The sequence below is a fragment of the Pelodiscus sinensis genome, chromosome 1, assembly GCF_049634645.1.
Source record: "Pelodiscus sinensis isolate JC-2024 chromosome 1, ASM4963464v1, whole genome shotgun sequence".
NCBI classification, from domain to species: domain Eukaryota; kingdom Metazoa; phylum Chordata; order Testudines; family Trionychidae; genus Pelodiscus; species Pelodiscus sinensis.
This window is the reverse complement of record NC_134711.1, coordinates 23,650,850-23,668,293: the sequence shown is the minus strand read 5'-3', so window position 1 is coordinate 23,668,293 and position 17,444 is coordinate 23,650,850. Positions and strand designations below refer to the sequence as shown.

General features: G+C 42.1%; 1 protein-coding gene across 2 annotated transcripts in view; it reads left to right on the top strand.

Annotated features, from left to right (window-relative positions):
* RELN (reelin) overlaps nucleotides 1-17,444 on the top strand; it is a 491,382-nt gene that overhangs the window by 463,064 nt on the left and 10,874 nt on the right. For both annotated transcript variants that reach the window (XM_006137543.3, XM_075926876.1), the window contains 7 exons: nucleotides 305-480; nucleotides 4,796-4,869; nucleotides 6,073-6,234; nucleotides 7,338-7,495; nucleotides 8,657-8,876; nucleotides 9,834-10,031; nucleotides 10,460-10,558. In XM_006137543.3, the coding sequence (XP_006137605.2) occupies nucleotides 305-480; nucleotides 4,796-4,869; nucleotides 6,073-6,234; nucleotides 7,338-7,495; nucleotides 8,657-8,876; nucleotides 9,834-10,031; nucleotides 10,460-10,558 (1,087 nt within the window). The remainder of the gene's footprint in view (nucleotides 1-304; nucleotides 481-4,795; nucleotides 4,870-6,072; nucleotides 6,235-7,337; nucleotides 7,496-8,656; nucleotides 8,877-9,833; nucleotides 10,032-10,459; nucleotides 10,559-17,444) is intronic.

Genomic DNA, 17,444 nt, shown 5'->3' with positions numbered 1-17,444 from the left:
CGATGGGAAATTTGGCTACACCCATGATAAGTGGATATCCCACTAACTAAAATCATGTGGTACCATGGATGTTGCCAGACCAGAGAGTGCCAGACTAGAGAGGTTCTACCTGTACCATATTTTTTTTAAATACTCGTTTTGAAACCAATTTAAACTATTTGACCAGGGCTGACACTTTAAGATTTCTGGTTACTTATTTAGCATATATAATTAAAATGTTGTTCATAATGACTCTGTGGATTCGATACTAAGCCTACATGTCTGCTGAGACATTCTATTAACTGTATGTAACTCATATTAATAGAAGGTACTTCCCATGAAGAAAACTGGAGTTTTTACCCTAATGCAGTCAGGACTGCTGGATTCTGTGGCAACCCCTCATTTCACCTCTACTGGCCAAATAAAAAAATGGACAACACACACAATATCCTTTCCTCTAGGGAGCTCATTATACAGCCAGGATACATGATGCAGTTTAAAGTAAGAAAACCCTTCTTTTTATTCATACTACATGCAATGAAAATGCATCTAATTTGTCTCTAATTCCAAGTAGAATATATAATTAATTAGTCTGTTAAATAATTAAGAGTGACTTGTTTGTTGGGATGCAGGGAAATACAGTAATAGAAACATGACACAGGGTCAGAAGAATTGCATAAATGTATGCAGTGTTTTAGCCAGGCTGGTCCAGGATTAGAGAGACACACGATGAGTGAGGTAACATATTTTGTTGGACCAACTTCTGTTGTTGAGAGACACAAGCTTTAGGACTTATATAAACCTGAAGAAGACCTTTGGGTAATATCAAAAACTTGTCTCACCAAAAGAAGTTAGTTCAACAAAAGGTATTACCTTACCCTCCTTGTCTCTGCATAACTATCATTTGAAGTCAGGATGGAATGAATGTTCCTTGGTAGAGGTATTGATTATCTGTAAGATTTCTACTGAGCTGAATGGAGACTAGGTTCATGCAGAACAACTATTCGGATTCTCATCTCTAAGGCTATGTCTAGACTACGGGGGTTTTCCGGGATACCGAGGTATCCTGGAAAAACTCCGCTGCATCCAGGGAACACGTCTGCTCTTCCACTTTTTTTTGCAGAAGAGTAGACACACTCTTTCAGAAGCCCTGTCTTCCTCTTCCTACAAGGAAGAAGGACTCTTCTAAAAGAGAGTTTTTTTCTAAAATTTGGCCTAGTGTAGATGGGCCAAATTTCGGAAAAGCTTCTTCCAAATAAAATCAGAAAAAGTTACACAAATTGCGGACCGCAATTTGCATACCTTTTTCAAATAAAGCCCCATAGAGTGTATATATAGCCTAAATGATATGCCATTATAATAGCAGCTGCTAAGTGGTGGGGACAGGGAGACAAAGGCTGACTGAAATTGAACCTTAATGCAAGATTAGTAATGCCAGTGAGATACAAATCTGTGTTGTGTACATGCCATTGCCTGTCAAAATGGGCATTGAGAAGAAAGAAATATTTCCTATCAAGGAACAAGCAGAAAAGCAGAGGCAAAGGCAAAGTTGGGCAGAAAAATAACTCGTGTGGCATAGTGAAAGTCTGAAGGTGCTAAAAGTAATAGCCCTTTTTGTTACTTGATCACCTATCATGGAAAAATGCATCATTTGAAGTTACTCTTGATTTTTAGCTGGACTTCTGAATGAGGCAAACACATTTTATAATTAATGCAACGTGGCTCTTTGTTTGTTTGTTTGTATTGCATTAGTGCTAAAAATCTACTAGGCATTTTCCAAATGAAGAGGAAGACCCTGACCCAAAGAGCGCACAGGCTCAAAAAACAAAGACATGAATAAATTGATAGGCTGATAAGCATATATGTGTTCCTAGTTACATTTGCTTCTTGGTCTTATGTTGTTGTTTTTAAGTTAAACATCCTATTTTCCCTTTCTGCCACAAATTAACGCCTTTATCCTCCCCCACAGCTATTGCCAATTTTGGGGCAAATTTACACTTACAGCACTATATTCACACAGCTGTACTGATGCACCTGCACCACTGTAGTGCATCTGGTGAAGATGTGTTATGTTATGTGTTAAGCTCTTTTGTTGGCATAGTTACTCCACCTTGGGAAGAAGTGGAATTTACGTTGGCAGGATAGCTCGAAACTTGTATCACTCAGGTTGGGAGGAGGCTTTTTCAGACCTCTAAACTACACAAATTAGATCAACTTAAGCAGTAGTGTATACCAGCCCTTAGATTCAATGTCTGTAATCTACTCCCTCCCAGCATTTAACCCACATACACAATTCACCACCTTTGAAATTGCCCTAGGATGATTTTTGCCTACTGCTACTGTTGTGTCCAAAGGGTACAGAAAGCCCTTGTGTATTCGCTTCAGAGTTGGACAGCTTACTCTTTTACCTAAATTTAAATGGTTGGGATCTGTATTATTCAAGAGGAGATGGGAAATTCATAGTAAGGTCTCTTCCCTTGGCTAAATTTTGCTCCTCTTTCCTATGTCTTCTGTGCCCTGCTTATTGCTACAGATCTTACTCATAAACCAAGGATTCAGTTCTCTGTAGCTACAGCAAGAATACAGGATTTGAATCTGCTGAGATTCAGATGTTTCTGTTTATTAGACACTCAGTAATAAATATGTCAAGTGTACTTAAGTCTCTGAACCTGAGCATCAGGTAAGAACATAAGAATGGCCATCCTAGGACAGACCAAAGGTCCATCTAGCCCAGTATCCTGTCTTCCAACAGTGGCCAATGCCAGATGCTCCAGAGGGAGGGATCACAACAGGTAATCATCATGTGATCCTTCTCTTGTCATCCATTTCCAGCCTCTGACAAACAGAGGTGTGACAAGGCGGCCCCCGCCACCCCTGTCCAACTCCCAAAGTACCTGTCCTGTCGCTGCCGCTCCGGGGAAACGGCGGTTCCAATTGTCCTTACAGGCGGGGGGGGGGGGGGGTGAATAGGGAAGTCCGGGCCCTCCCTCACTCCCAGACCCCAGCCCAGGGCCCTAGGGTCAGGATCGATTAACCCTGCCCTGCTGGCGGGGGGGGGGTGCTGGCCCGCAACCCACCAGCACGCCGGCTCCTTGCCCTGCCCTGGGCTGCTTCCTATCCCCCCTTTCGCGGGCCTCCTTACCCGCCTCGCGGCGCCGCTTCCTGCCGCGCTCCCAGCCTCGGCTCGCCTGGGGTGCCCGGCGTCTACCCCCCCGATGCCTGCCGCTACGCCCCGTGCTCCTCTCACTCCCCTGCTCCACTCTCTCCCTTGCTCCTCCGCTCGGTTCTCCCCCTGCTCCACTCTCCCTCTCCCCTCCTCCTGCCGGCAGCCACCGGCATTTTGAAATCCCCCGCCCCTGGCGCGCCGACGTGATTACGTCACACGCCGCGCACCCGGGCTCCGCCTCCTGGCCCCTCTCCCCCCAGCCCGTGGCCGACGTGGAATCCCTGGCGCCGCCGCTCAGCTGAGCGGCGGCGGCCGAACATACGGCGCACGTCCCCCTTGGGGGGGGCGTCCTCCCGAGGCCGGCCAGGGCGACCGCGGATTTAGTGCGGGGCGGGCTCACCTCCAAGGGAGGGGGCGGACCTGCTCCGTCACAAGAGGCTAGGGACACCATTCGTACACATCCTGGTTAATAACCATCAATAGACCTAACCTTCATGAATTTATCTAGTTCTTTCTTGAACCCTGTTAAAGTCCTGGTCTTCACATCCTCTGGCAAGGAGTTCCACGGGTTGATTGCTCTGCATAAAGAAAAATGTCCTTTTGTTTGTTTTTAACTGCTGCCTATTAATTTCATTTGGTGAACCCTAGTTCTTATGTTATGGGAACAAGTAAATAACTTTTCCTTATTCACTTTTTCCACATCAGTCATGATTTTATAGACCTCTATCATATCCGCCCTTAGTCTCCTCTTTTCTAAGATGAACAGTCCAAGTCTTTTGAATCTTTCTTCATATGGGACCCGTTCCAAATCTCTAATCATTTTTGTTGCCCTTTTCTGAACCTTTTCCAATGCCAATATATCTTTTTTGAGATGAGACAACCACATCTGTACACAGTATTCAAGATGTGGGCATACCATGGTTTATATAGAGGCAATAAGATACTCTGTTTTATTCTCTATCCCTTTTTTAATGATTCCTAATGTCATCTTGATTCATAATGTCAAGATGAGTCATCTGTTTAATTCCTTAAACAGAGAAAATATTTCTGTTTACAAAGCCTTTTAAAATAATGAATCTGAGCACACCGCAAACTATACAGGCCAAGATTTTCATAAGTGGTTCATAACCTAACGTTGGGTTCTTAAATACATATTTAGGCACTTAAATAAATCACCAAACTTTCAAAAGTGCTGAGCATCTAGCAGTTTACATTGACTTTCAAAGGAACTGTAGGGTGCCCAGAACTTAAAAGACCTAACGACGCATTTCAGTGTCTACATGATATAGAAGCCTAATGTTAGGCACCTGTTGAAAATTTTTGCCCCTTTTTTCAAATGGATTCTAAGCTCTAGTACCTAAAATGGATATTCCCTTTCTATTCTTGTACATTAGAATACAAAAGTTAGACATTAATCTCAGGTTACAGTGGTAGAAAAAGTCCCAGATGTCATTATTAATACTTTCAGACTTATGCAAAGAGCCACAAGGCTTTCAGCGTGTTTTTGTTGTGGGAGTGGGGAGTTAGATCTAAGTTTACAGTCTTTAATTCTATAGCTTTAGAAAGGAAGGACACTGGCAGTTTACTATGTATTACATTAAATGTCTTTCCTGATCTAGCAGGACCTGACACATTTTATTTGTGTTTCAGATTGTGGTTGGCTGTGAGGCAACCTCTTGTGGTGACCTGCACTCTGTAATGCTGGAATACACTAAGGATGCCAGGTAAGCTCTCTCCATACTTTATCCCAGGACATTGCAAGATCAGTGACACTGTACTCGAGTTACATCTAATTAGCATATTTCTGTTAAATACACACACACACACACACACACACACCTTCAAAATATCACTTGTTTTAGTATGTTGTACTCTTTGGTAAAGGCTATATATTTTGTGCTAAACTATGTTGTACTAGAAGCAATATGATGCTAATTTTTGGTTTAACACGTGACCAGTTAATTACATTCTTGTCTCCTGCAATGTAGTATAATAGGATACATGAATTACTTCAAAAAGTTTCTTGCCATTTCAACCAGAAAGGACATTGTCTCAACGACTTAATTACCTGCATCCTGCTTCAAAGACCTTTTAAGACTTCACTTGAAAGAGAATCCTCAGAACTTTCATTCATGCTTAAATTTGACACTTTACACTCAAATTTGAATAAAGACGCTAATTATCTTACCCATTACAAAGATAGCTTCCCCAATTATAACCTCTAATATCATTAGCTCACAGACATTTACCTCCCCCCCTTCCTCCCCTCCATCTCCCTTCTGTTCTGAAATTTGATTTGTCCTTTTCATATGTGTTCATTTTTTTTAATTGTATCCTTTGGTATATATGGTTGTGACAATTTTCTTCCACTATTTGATCTGAGGAAGTGTGTCTGGCCCACGAAAGCTCATCACCTATTAAACCATCTTGTTAGTCTTTAAAGTGCTACACAGTCCTGTTTTTTGTTTCAGCTACACCAGACTAACACGGCTACATTTCTACCACTATTCAAAAAGTAGGGCTGTATTGTGTGCTTAAAGGCCTTTTGGGTCAAAACAAAAGCATGGAGCAAAGCCAATATAAAATGTCCCTTCTCTGACCTCAAAAGGGAGGGATGAGGGAAAAGAATTCTCAGTCACAACCTTTAATATGAGGTCACAAGAGTTCCTTCCTGGTCTCTGCTTCCCAAATCCCCTTAGCTGCACAAATGTGTCTCAACATTTTCACCTTTTGAGAGGTTACCATGGCTACAAAATAGGCTGCAAACTTTCACACTCTATTTGTAACTACAGTGCATGGAACTTATTGCTGAAGACCATTTGTATTTTTGTAAAAAAGATATATTGCCATGGCATTTAGTAGGTTGCTGACTTCCCTTTTGTATTACTTTTGTGATTCTAACAACATATTTTCATTGCTTCTTACAGGACAGATTCATGGCAACTTGTCCAGACACAATGTCTTCCTTCCACATCTAATAGCATTGGCTGCTCCCCATTTCAGTTCCATGAAGCTACCATCTATAACTCTGTCAACAGCTCCACATGGAAAAGAATAACTATCCAGCTGCCTGATCATGTCTCCTCCAGGTAGGTTACCAAAAGGTTGGCTGACTTTGGAAATATCAATCTTCATCTGTCTAGCTGGCACTGTTGGTACAGAATAAGTGATGAATTGAAAGTGTTTCTCTTTTGTCTGGATTTGAAAATGATACATAATGGACACCTTTGGAATTGTTTTCTTTCATAAATGCTGCTACTGCCAAGGATTAAATAGTCACAATGTTCAGGCTAAAGACTGTCATTGTAACACAATCATAAGAATTTATCCTGCAAATACTTATTGCTTTGAGTGGTCCATTGAAGCCAATCAAGGTAATCATGTTAGCAAGCACTATTATTTGTAGTAAGCAATTTCAGGGTTCAGATTTATAATTGTAGACCAGTGTAAATCTTTAGATACAAGGCAATATTTTCAAAAATAGAAATCTGAAATTAGGCTGCTAAATCCATATTCTGTAATCTGATTTTTTAAAGTACTGAGCACTCAGCAGCTCCTGGGTTCCTAGATGCTGTTGGGTTCACAAAGTTTTTGAAAATCATGAAAGTGTCCAAGTGTGCATTTAATAGAATAATTTTTTACTTCTATTTTTGACAAATGTAGGCCATGTCTACACTTATAGAGAAATCCGTGCTGTGGGGATCCAAACTTCCAGGGGTCGATTTAGTATGTCTAAAAAAGACCCACTAAATCAACCATTGATCGAGTTCCCATTTACTCTGGTACTCCACCGATCAAGTTGAGTAAGGGATCAAGATAAGATAAGTAACTGAAGGCATTGGGACCATTCAAAAGTGTGCCCTAGATTGAATACTAAATGTTTGCAGGATGGCTCCTATCAAAATAAAGTTCCATTTCAATGGTGTTTGGTAGCATGGCGCTCTGATGAAAGCTGAGAATTGGGAGTCTGGACTTCTGAGTATAGTTCTCTGAGCTCTTTTGCTAACTTGTTACATATATTGAGCAAGTCACTTCAGTCTCTTCTGTGCCTCACTCCAAAATGCAAATCTAGTGTCCTGACTGCACATTTTTTCTGCTTCAATTTGTGTGCATGTGATCAAATGTTTCTGTACAGAAATGCTGAAGTGCTGTCTGCAACTTTATGTGATACTGGGTTGTTTGGTATTTGTAGTGCAACTCAGTTCAGATGGATTCAAAAAGGAGAGGAAACAGAGAAGCAAAGCTGGGCAATAGATCATGTGTACATTGGAGAAGCCTGCCCTAAACTCTGCAGTGGTCATGGATATTGTACTACTGGAGCCATTTGCATTTGTGATGAAAAATATCAAGGTTTTATTTCTTATCTTCCTTTATATAATATATTCATATGTGTATGTAAATACATTAATCTGGCTCAGAATGGAATAAATAAAATAGACACAAAGCCAAATATATTAACTCAGCACTAGAATGCCTGAGTAACAAGTGATAATATATACATTCATAAATAGAAAGACTTTTCACCTTCTAGTAACAGTCCTTTTTTACCTCCAAATGGAATTATTGTAACTTATTCTACACGGAACTACACTTTAAAGGCCACTCACACCTCACCAGTTGAAGAATGTAGCTAACTACTCTGTTACTCCATATCCAGACCATTTATCCCTGTGTTCATTTCACAGAGTGCACAGGATCCACTTTGTAGTTAAGTTTTTTATTTTGACCTGTAAGGGCTCAGTCCTGCAAGTACAGCACTTGGGTCATGAGCCATAACATCAATTAAGTGTGTGCTTATAAGTACATGAGTAGTCCCACTGAACTGCTTACTTGCTTTGTTGGAGCAGAGCTACATTGCTCACAACCTTGCAGAATTGAATTAGGGATGTAAAATCCCAATTAATCAGTTAACCAGTTAAACTGTAGCTAACCTAACGTTTAACTGGTTAACTGACTAAGTGGGATCCTGGACTGGGAACCACTTCAGCCTGCTCGGGTCTAGCTGCCGGGGCTGGAGCTTGCTGCAAACATAACCAATTACCTCTTCACATCCCTAAGTTGAACCCCATAACGTTGGGTCCTCAGTAACTTAGAGACATTCCATAAAAGCAGTTGTTTCAGGCTTAGGCAGACAATCACTGCATTGGTTTACATTAAATTCACATTTTGGAGGTTTTCTTTGCAAACAGAAAGGCTAGAGACTTAAATCCTGATTTTCTACTCCCTGTTGCTAGGTAAATCCTACTGGAGTCAATGTAGTTAAACTGATGTAAATGAGAAGGAAGCATGTCCTTATTTTTTTCAAATGAAAGCTAGATTATCATGCACCATCATACAATAGTTTGAACATAATCTGCAATTAGGAAGCAATGTATGCAACCATGCATTCACGTTATACACAGGCCCCTGCCTGTGCGAATAACTACAAGTTGAACCTGCAATTGAATTCAGTCTTTTTTCCTCAATATTTTGATACTTGTCTGTATTGTAACTTTGCCTTGTCATTTTTAGGTGATGACTGCTCTGTTTTCAGCCATGATCTTCCCAGTTACATTAAAGATAACTTTGAATCTGAAAAAGTCACTGAAATAAACTGGGAAACTATTCAGGGTGGAGTTATAGGGAATGGATGTGGACAACTGGCACCATATGCCCATGGAGATTCACTGTACTTTAACGGATGTCAAATAAGGCAAGCTATTACTAAACCTCTGGATCTCACTCGAGCAAGGTAATAACACTTTTATTAATCATTTGAAATACAGCTTCAGGTGATGACAGAAGTAACTATTTATAACAATGAAATGGGTCTTCATGATAAGGAGGAAGAGGGTTGGGTCTACCAGGTTGCCATATACCTGTCAGAAGCAAACAATTAGGCACAGCAAAATGTTTAACAACTATCAGCTGGGAATTTGAGAGTGAATTGGAAGTGACTGTTGGCTGAAAAGATCAGATGTTTTTAGCAAACCCAAGAGAGCACTGGATGGATAGCCAGACAAGAAGATGAGGCCATTGGCAGGGTAGATACCAGATTGTTTGAATTGTTAATGAGTAAGGATTCTAACAATAATTATAGATCCACTGCAAGGTAAATTACAATTACATTTACCTCCCAGCTAACAAAAATATATTTATCACCTCTGGAGTCTCTCTGGCAATAGAGTACAAAATAGAATCTGTCCAGTTTAGGACTTAACAGAAGGAATGTGTACAAGTTAGCAATGTTAGATAGCGTGTAATTGAATAGTCATGTAACTGCATCCAATTATAGCTGTTACATGACTATTCAATAGTCCCCAGAGGCAGGGCCGGCAGCCAGTGCACACCCAGCCCCACTGTGGGGAACCCCTTGCCATCCTGCGCTGCTGCCTCTGTTTCAGAGGTAGCAGCTCAGAGTGGGAGATGGGAGCTAGTCTGCAAGGGGAGCCTGTTTAAAAACAGGCTTCCCACGCAGACCAGCTCCTACCTGCCACCCTGCACTGCTGTCTCTGTATCTGCTTTTAGTGAAAGCATATTATTACTGAGAAAGGGGGGTGTTTTATGCATAGTCAAGCAGTTTGTTCATTTGCTAATAATAATTATTCTTGAAGTTCTTTATTTTTGTAAAAGGATAACTATAATTTGGCAATATTTTCACTCCTATTTTAGCAATTCACATACAATCATTCTTCTCTATATTTTACAGCAAAATAATGTTTGTTTTGCAAATTGGAAGCATTTCACAAACAGAAAGTTGCAATACCAACCTGAGTGATGCTAATACAGTAGACAAGGCAGTTCTACTCCAGTACAGTGTAAATAATGGAATTACATGGCAAGTAATAGCACAGCACCAGCCAAAGGACTTTATACAAGCCCAAAGAGTGTCCTACAATATTCCGTTGTAAGTACCCAATAACACAACATCACTTCTAAAGGCATATTTTACATTTTCTGCAGAAATGAATCTGTGCAGGAAAAGAGCAGAGACAAGAGACAGTGAAAGAAAGGGATGATAATTATAGCTATAATTAAAAACATAGACTGCAATCCATTGGTATAATAAAAAGTAAAAATTCTTTACTGTAAATTTAAAATATTAAATAATAAATTATCAAAACCTTGTTTTCACTTCCCGAATCAATTCTGTTTTAGTGAAAAAATACTTTTTTTGTTTCCCCTTAAATACTTTATTAATGCCATATGTTGATGTTTAGAAGCACAAGGAAAATATATTGGTTTTGCTTATAGTATTTTAGGAGTAGATAGGCAGGCAGGAAAGGACCCTTCTTAATATGGAAATCTAACTGGTACTTCTGTTTGTAACCATAGGGAGGCACGAATGAAAGGAGTCTTACTGCGGTGGTGGCAGCCCCGTCATAATGGAACAGGTCATGATCAGTGGGCTTTGGATCATGTAGAAGTCGTCCTGTGAGTATCAGATTCAGCTCATAACAGCTCCATCTAAAAAAGCATTAAAATTCCTTCAGCATGGCATGACAGTTAAACTCTGTAAGAACTGTTCTTTGGAAATCATTCTTTGTTTTATGTGCTCCACTGACTTTAGAGGTCAGTATTTAAGGCAACCAGGAAATAAAGTTACAGAACAGGGGAGCATATTGTGTATCATGGAGAAGTGCAGGAGGGAAAGCATGGACTTTAGCAGCTTTAATTATTGGAGTAGTCTTATAAATCATCAAAATCTTTGCAATATTTTATGATGTGATATCTGAAAGGATGTGTGTGTTCAGCCACTATGCTGCTATATAAAGTTGATTTACATCCTTTCAAAGATACAAAATAGTCTATTGTATTTCTCTTTGCACAGAGTAATGTTGAATCAGGCTCTGATAAATTGCATTAGCAACTAATGCCATATTCGTTTCCTTTTTTTAGTAAGAAGGATACTGTTCAGAAACAGGGTTCACTAAATCAGGTTCCTACCTTCCGAGCTCTATATTCATCCCCCATCAAGATTTTACCAAGTAAAGTGTTGTCACCATATTGATTTCCCCATTGATAAAATGGGTCTCACTTTCAATTAACCCTTTTTTACTGTATTACATCACAGAGAGATTATCTGCTTTTTCTTTAACAATTTAGTTCCAGTAGAGCTGAAATGCTAGTGCCTTGACGGGCTGGGACTCATCGCTGACAGTGGTTGGCAGAGAGAAGCGTGTCTTCCCAATAGATAGGTTCAAATGTTTTTATTGAAAAACTTTTTAAAATCAGCATAGAAATTAGATTTGGGATAACATCCAGACTTAGTCATTCTAAAAATGAGGTTTCTGTCTTTAAACTCCAACTAGTAGAGGCATCACAAGTATTGTTTTGTAACAGTAGCAAATTGGATTACTTGATCTCTAGTTAGCCCTGTTCTACTTTCCACTGAGAAGCACCAGCTTGCATGGCATCCATACCAACCCCAAATCAAAAACCAAACTGGTCCCAATACTAAGTAGCTTTATGTGCTCTGCTGCTTTTACACACCTTGCTGGGCTCTGCCTTCATAACATTAACCTTACGTTTGAAGGATGGGCATGATTCTTGGCATCACTCAATAATTAAGGATGCAAACAGGCTAATTATTTAGGGCATATAAACTGAGGAAGGGTACAGATGCTTATGCAACATTCCCACTTCTTTGTGTTTTAAGATTTTTTAAGTTGAAAACAGTAGAAAAATCCTTGAGAAAAATATTAGCAAAATCTGAACATTGATTATACTGAACATTGAGTATAATTTGGAAAAATGAGATGGAATTTGGAAAAGGAAAATTGAGACTGAATACCAAGGGAATCTCTCTGACCACGCTCTAGGAAATCACCCACGAAAAGTAGTGGAAGCCCCATCATTTGAGATACAAGTAGACTGGCGAAATCAATAGAAAATATACTGTAGGAATTGTATATCTGCTTTGTCCAAAATAGGAATTAGATATTCAGGCCACACATCCTATTCTCCTTTTCCCCATTGCTCCTACTGAAAACTTTTTGAAGGTTCTCACTGCTTTTTAGGCAAAGCCAAATTACACAGAACAACCTTTGCTCCCTGCACTGGATATTAGATATAGGTTTTCAGGTGAGTGCCTATACACCAGCCAGAATTTAGCTCACAATCTCCGAAGGTAGACAGACAATTACTAATAAGCGAGGGTATGTCTACACTACCCCGGTAGTTCGAACTAGTGGGGTAATGTAGGCATACCGCACTTGCAAATGAAGCCCAGGATTTGAATTTCCCGGGCTTCATTTGCATAAGCGGGGAGCCGCCATTTTTAAAACCCCGCTGGTGTACCGGTAGTTCAGAATAGGAAGCCTAGTCCGAACTACCTAGTTCGAGCCCCGTGTAGCCGCGCTGCACGGGGTTCGAACCAGCGGGGTTTTAAAAATGGCGGCTCCCCGCTTATGCAAATGAAGCCCGGGAAATTCAAATCCCGGGCTTCATTTGCAAGTGCGGTATGCCTACATTACCCTCCTAGTTCGAACTAGGGAGGTAGTGTAGACATACCCCTATTTATTTCCACAGCAAATAATGGTGCATACAGAGCTCTAGCAGTATGTTACTAAAAGGCCAGATGTAGAATAAAAAAACGCTGATAGTCACAATACTGTAAGATATGCTGCTTTCAAGAATTTAAAAACTATATACAATGGCACATGTGGCAGGCACAGATTAGTGGTTAATTATCTCTGACCTCTTTATTGCTCTCCATATAACTGGTTAGACCCTGTAGTTAATTTTATGTAATATGGAGAATATTCCGATTTTCTTTTAAGCAGCATTCAGCTATAGCACAAGGTCAGAACATCCAGCATCCCCTCCCCCCAACTCTTGCTTAGGCATTACCAAGGGGAGGCAGTAGCATTTAAGTGGATGTAGGAATAGTTGCTGGGAGACCTGAATTGTCGTATTAGCTCTGCTGGTACTTTGTTGTGTCACTTTACCACTCTGCACCTTAGTTCTCCCAATTTCCAAATGAGGATAATGATACATAACCACTTTTGTAAAGTGCTTGCAGAATTATAGATGAAAAGCTCCATAGAAGTGTTAATTACATATGTTTGTGTGGCAGCATTAAGCATCACAATTTGTATTATAGAAATAGTTTATCTTTAATTCTTAATTCTCCTCAATTCTCTAGACATATACTATTTGTAATATCTGAGGGTATGTCTACGCTACAATGTTAGTTCGAACTAACGGACGTTAGTTCAAACTAACATTCATAGCCGCTACACTAGCGCTCCGCTAGTTCGAATTTGAATCGAACTAGCGGAGCGCTTAGTTCGAACTAGGTAATCCTCATTTTACGAGGATTAAGCCTAGTTCGAACTAGCTAGTTCAAATTAAGGGGTGTGTAGCCCCTTAATTCGAACTAGTGGGAGGCTAGTCCTCCCCAGGTTTCCCTGGTGGCCACTCTGGCCAACACCAGGGAAACTCTACGCCCCCCTCCCGGCCCCGGACCCCTTAAAGGGGCACGGGCTGGCTACAGTGCCCGTGCCAGGTGCAAGCCTGCCAGCACCCAGCCAGCAGACCCTGCACCTGGCACGGATCGAGCCACCCACCTGATGTCCCCCAGCCCACCCCCTCTTCCCGGGACCAGGCTGTCGGCTCCCGGGAGCTTGCCCTGGACCGCAAGAGGCGGGCACCTTCCTGGGCTAGTGCGGACATCGTGGACCTTGTCCACGATCTCCGCACTAGGCACAGGAAAGTGGCCGTCTAGGGCAGGAGAGCTGCCAGCCTGGCCACCCAGGAGCGGGTGTGCATGAAAATCAAGGGGGTCCACTGAGACCCCCGACCCTGAGCCCTGAGCTTACAATGGCCGTCCTGGGTCAGACCAAAGGTCCATCTAGCCCAGTAGCCTGTCTGCCGACAGTGGCCAACCCTAGGGACCCTGGAGGGAATGGACCGAAGACAGTGACCAAGCCATTTGTCTCATGCCATCCCTCTCCAGCCTTCCACAAACTTTGGGCAGGGACACCACTCCTACCCCCTGCTAAGACTACTCCATGGACCCAACCTCCATGACTTGATCTCACTTCCCTTTAAACTCTGTTCTAGTTGTAGCCTTCACAGCCTCCTGCAGCAAGGAGTTCCACAGGTTAACTATTTGCTTTGTCAAGAACAACAACTTTCTCTTACTAGTTTCAAGCCTGCTACCCATTCCTTTCCTTTGGTGTCCTCTAGTCCTTCTTTATGGGAACTCATGAAGAACTTTTATGAATGCACCCTCTCCACCCAACCCCTGCTTTTAGAGACCTCTATCCTGTCCCCGCTCCATCTCCTCTTTTCTAAGCTGAACAGTCCCAGTCTCTGTAGCCTCTCTTCATCTAGGACCTGTTCCCAACCCCTGATCATGTTAGTTGCCCTCCCCTCTCCCAGCCTTTCTCTTCCCCTCTCCCACATCCTTTTCCCAGTCTCCCCCAGTTTTGTTCAATAAAGACAGAGTCAGTGTTGGAAGAAACGTTATCTTTATTTTGTACATCAATAAGAAGGGGGGCTAGGGAAGGGTAAGTGGAAGGAGGTGAGGGAGGAATGGGGTACGAGCCCCCGATGGGGAGGACTGGGCTGGCTCTGCGGGCTTCTGGGGGTGGAAGCTCTCCTGCAGCCCCCCAATTGCCCCCTCTCCCCAGATGGCAGCCTGTGGCAAGTGCAGCCGGGCTGATGGCCGAGTGCTGTGATGTGCCCAGTGTGGGTAGTCCAGGCAATCCAAGCCAGGACTGCTTTGCAAGCGGGGCACCCCTGAGAACTGTCTGTCCGGGGTGGGGGTCGGGACCCTTTAAGCGCAGCCCTCGGCTAGCCTGAGACAGCATCTCCACGCTCTAAGTCCTCCTCTGATGCCCTGCCGGCACTGCTTCCGGTCATCCTTAAGCCCTGTTCAGAGTCCACTCAATGTGGACTTGCTAGTTCGAATTAGCAAAACGCTAATTCGAACTAGTTTTTAGTTCTAGATGTGTTAGTTCGAATTAGCGCTCTAGTGTAGACGTACCCTGAGTTACCTTGGGATTTTCAATAACAGGAAAGCTACCCAGGAGCGTTCTACCCAGGGGATTCCTCTTGCATAGGGAACTCTCTTGTTGGTGTAGAGCAGGCTATTCAAGCTACATGTGCCATATTCCTTGTCCTGCATAAGAGACATGTTAGGGATTTGAAAGTCATGGCCAGAGCACATTGAACTCCAGCAGTTCTGTGCTAGCATTATGGCCACAGCCACAAGAATTGCCACTGTAGTCACCAAGGGTTAGAGCAGTCCTGAGTCTGCTCCCTGTGACATCAGGAACTTAGCTTTCCACAGGGCTAGGGGAGCATACAAGAAGGATTAAGTAATCTCTGTTCCCTGCCCCCATGTTCTGACTCTTAAGTGATTAAATTCAAACTGTTTTAAAGCTATAAAAGTATCTTAGTAGGCATCTTAATCCTGAGGTTGTTGAGGATGAGTATACTTCTCTTGTTGTATATAGTGCAGTCATAGACATGTTGGCCCAGAATATTACATAGTCAAGGTGGGTGAAGTAGTATATTTTATTGGACCAGCTTTCAAACTGCACAAAGCTCTTCTTCAGGTCCTTTGGGTCAGCTTGTCTCTTTCACCAACAGAAGTTGGTCCAATAAAAGATATTATCGCACCCAGCCTTCTTCTCTATATTCCTCTGCATTTTGTACAGAGGTGCCCTCTTCTCTCCACAGCTTCCCATACTTCCTCTCTCTAAACCTCCCTTACTTTCACTTGTTCTCCTCCCAGAGGGCACATCTACACAGCAGGGTTAAAGCTGAATTAAGCTACGCAACTTCAGCTATGTCAATTGCTGAAGTTGAAATAGCTTAATTCAGTTTTTGGGCGATCTACACAGTAGGAAATCAAAGGAAGAACACTGTTCCTTCCACTTCCCTTACTCATCGTAAAATGAGGGTTACCATGAATCTGAGTAAGAAGTCCTCCAGCTTGACATTATTTCAAAATCAAGGCTGTAGTGTAGATGCATTCTATGTTATTTTGGAATAACGTCAGTGTACATGTATATTGCTGTGTAGATGTACCCTGAGGCCACAGACAACCAGATCCTCTCTCCTGATGGGCTACATGAAAAAAAGTAGATTCCCTGCCAGTTTCTCTTCACTCTTTAGCACCTGCTGCTGGTATGCAATCCCTGTCCCTGAAGATTCCCAGCATCCGGAAGAGTAGGGAACATAGAGGAGAGTAGGCTGGGAGCAGTGTACCATGTTCTGATCAGCAGAGACTTGTTGCAAGCTACAGCCCTGGTCTGATTCTGCTCTCCAGAAACTACAGCTATTCTCTACTCCCTCCTACAGTGCCCTCTAATGGCCACCTAATTCCTTTGAAATAGAACAGTTTAGAGTTACACTGATGAATATTTTTATACCTCCATAACCTTAAAACAGGGGTAGGGAACCTCAGGCCCAGGGGCTGGATATGGCCCCTGGCTTGCCTGAATCCAGCCCCCCAAGACTAAGGGATCCCCCTACATTGGGGAGCCCGCACTAGCACTCCAGCCCCTCTGCCATCCACCAACAGGGCTGGAGCACACAAAATCTACTAGCCTGCCCCCCTCCCCTTCCCCAAGCTCTGGTGTGTGAGGGGAATGTCTTTTTCCTTCTCATTCAGGGGCTTCTCACTTTGCTTCTCAATTGTGTATAGCCCCCGACTGATTTTTCTGTGGGTCAGCTTTAAAACTTCTCTTTTGATGCTTTTGCTCTTCTCTCTCCAAAGATTTAAAATTATTTTTTCCTGAGCCTCCCTGTCAATTTAGAGTTCAGAACATAATTTATAGCTGAGTTATAAACAGGATTATCACATATTGTTTATTCTGATTGACTCCTGATCCTGATAACACAAACATACCACTATCCTATGACTAGCAGCCATTGTATGGACTATATTTCCAGAAGCCTCACCTTTTCTTTTGTGGGAATGCTTTTTTTTTAATCCCAAGATCAATTGTGCAAACAGATACGCTAGTATTTAGAATGGAAGTTAATTTGCACATGCAAAACTTGTGTGTGCAAGAAGGAAGGCCAGAAAGGAAGGTCTATCTGTAGCACTCCTTTGAATTAATACAACAGAAATATTGCTAATCCTTTAAGGAATCTTCAGATAGTTCTCAGCATGAATACAAAAGCTATTTAATGTAGTTGAATTGATCTTGCCAGATAATCATTCATCAAACTATCTTAATAATGGTGGACCTATAAAGTGGAAGTGAAGCTGCTATCATGTTATCCTGTCCCTGTAAACCAAGCTTTCTTTTGATTCATTTGTTAACACAGCATACTTGCTCTCTCAACTTCTGAAGAA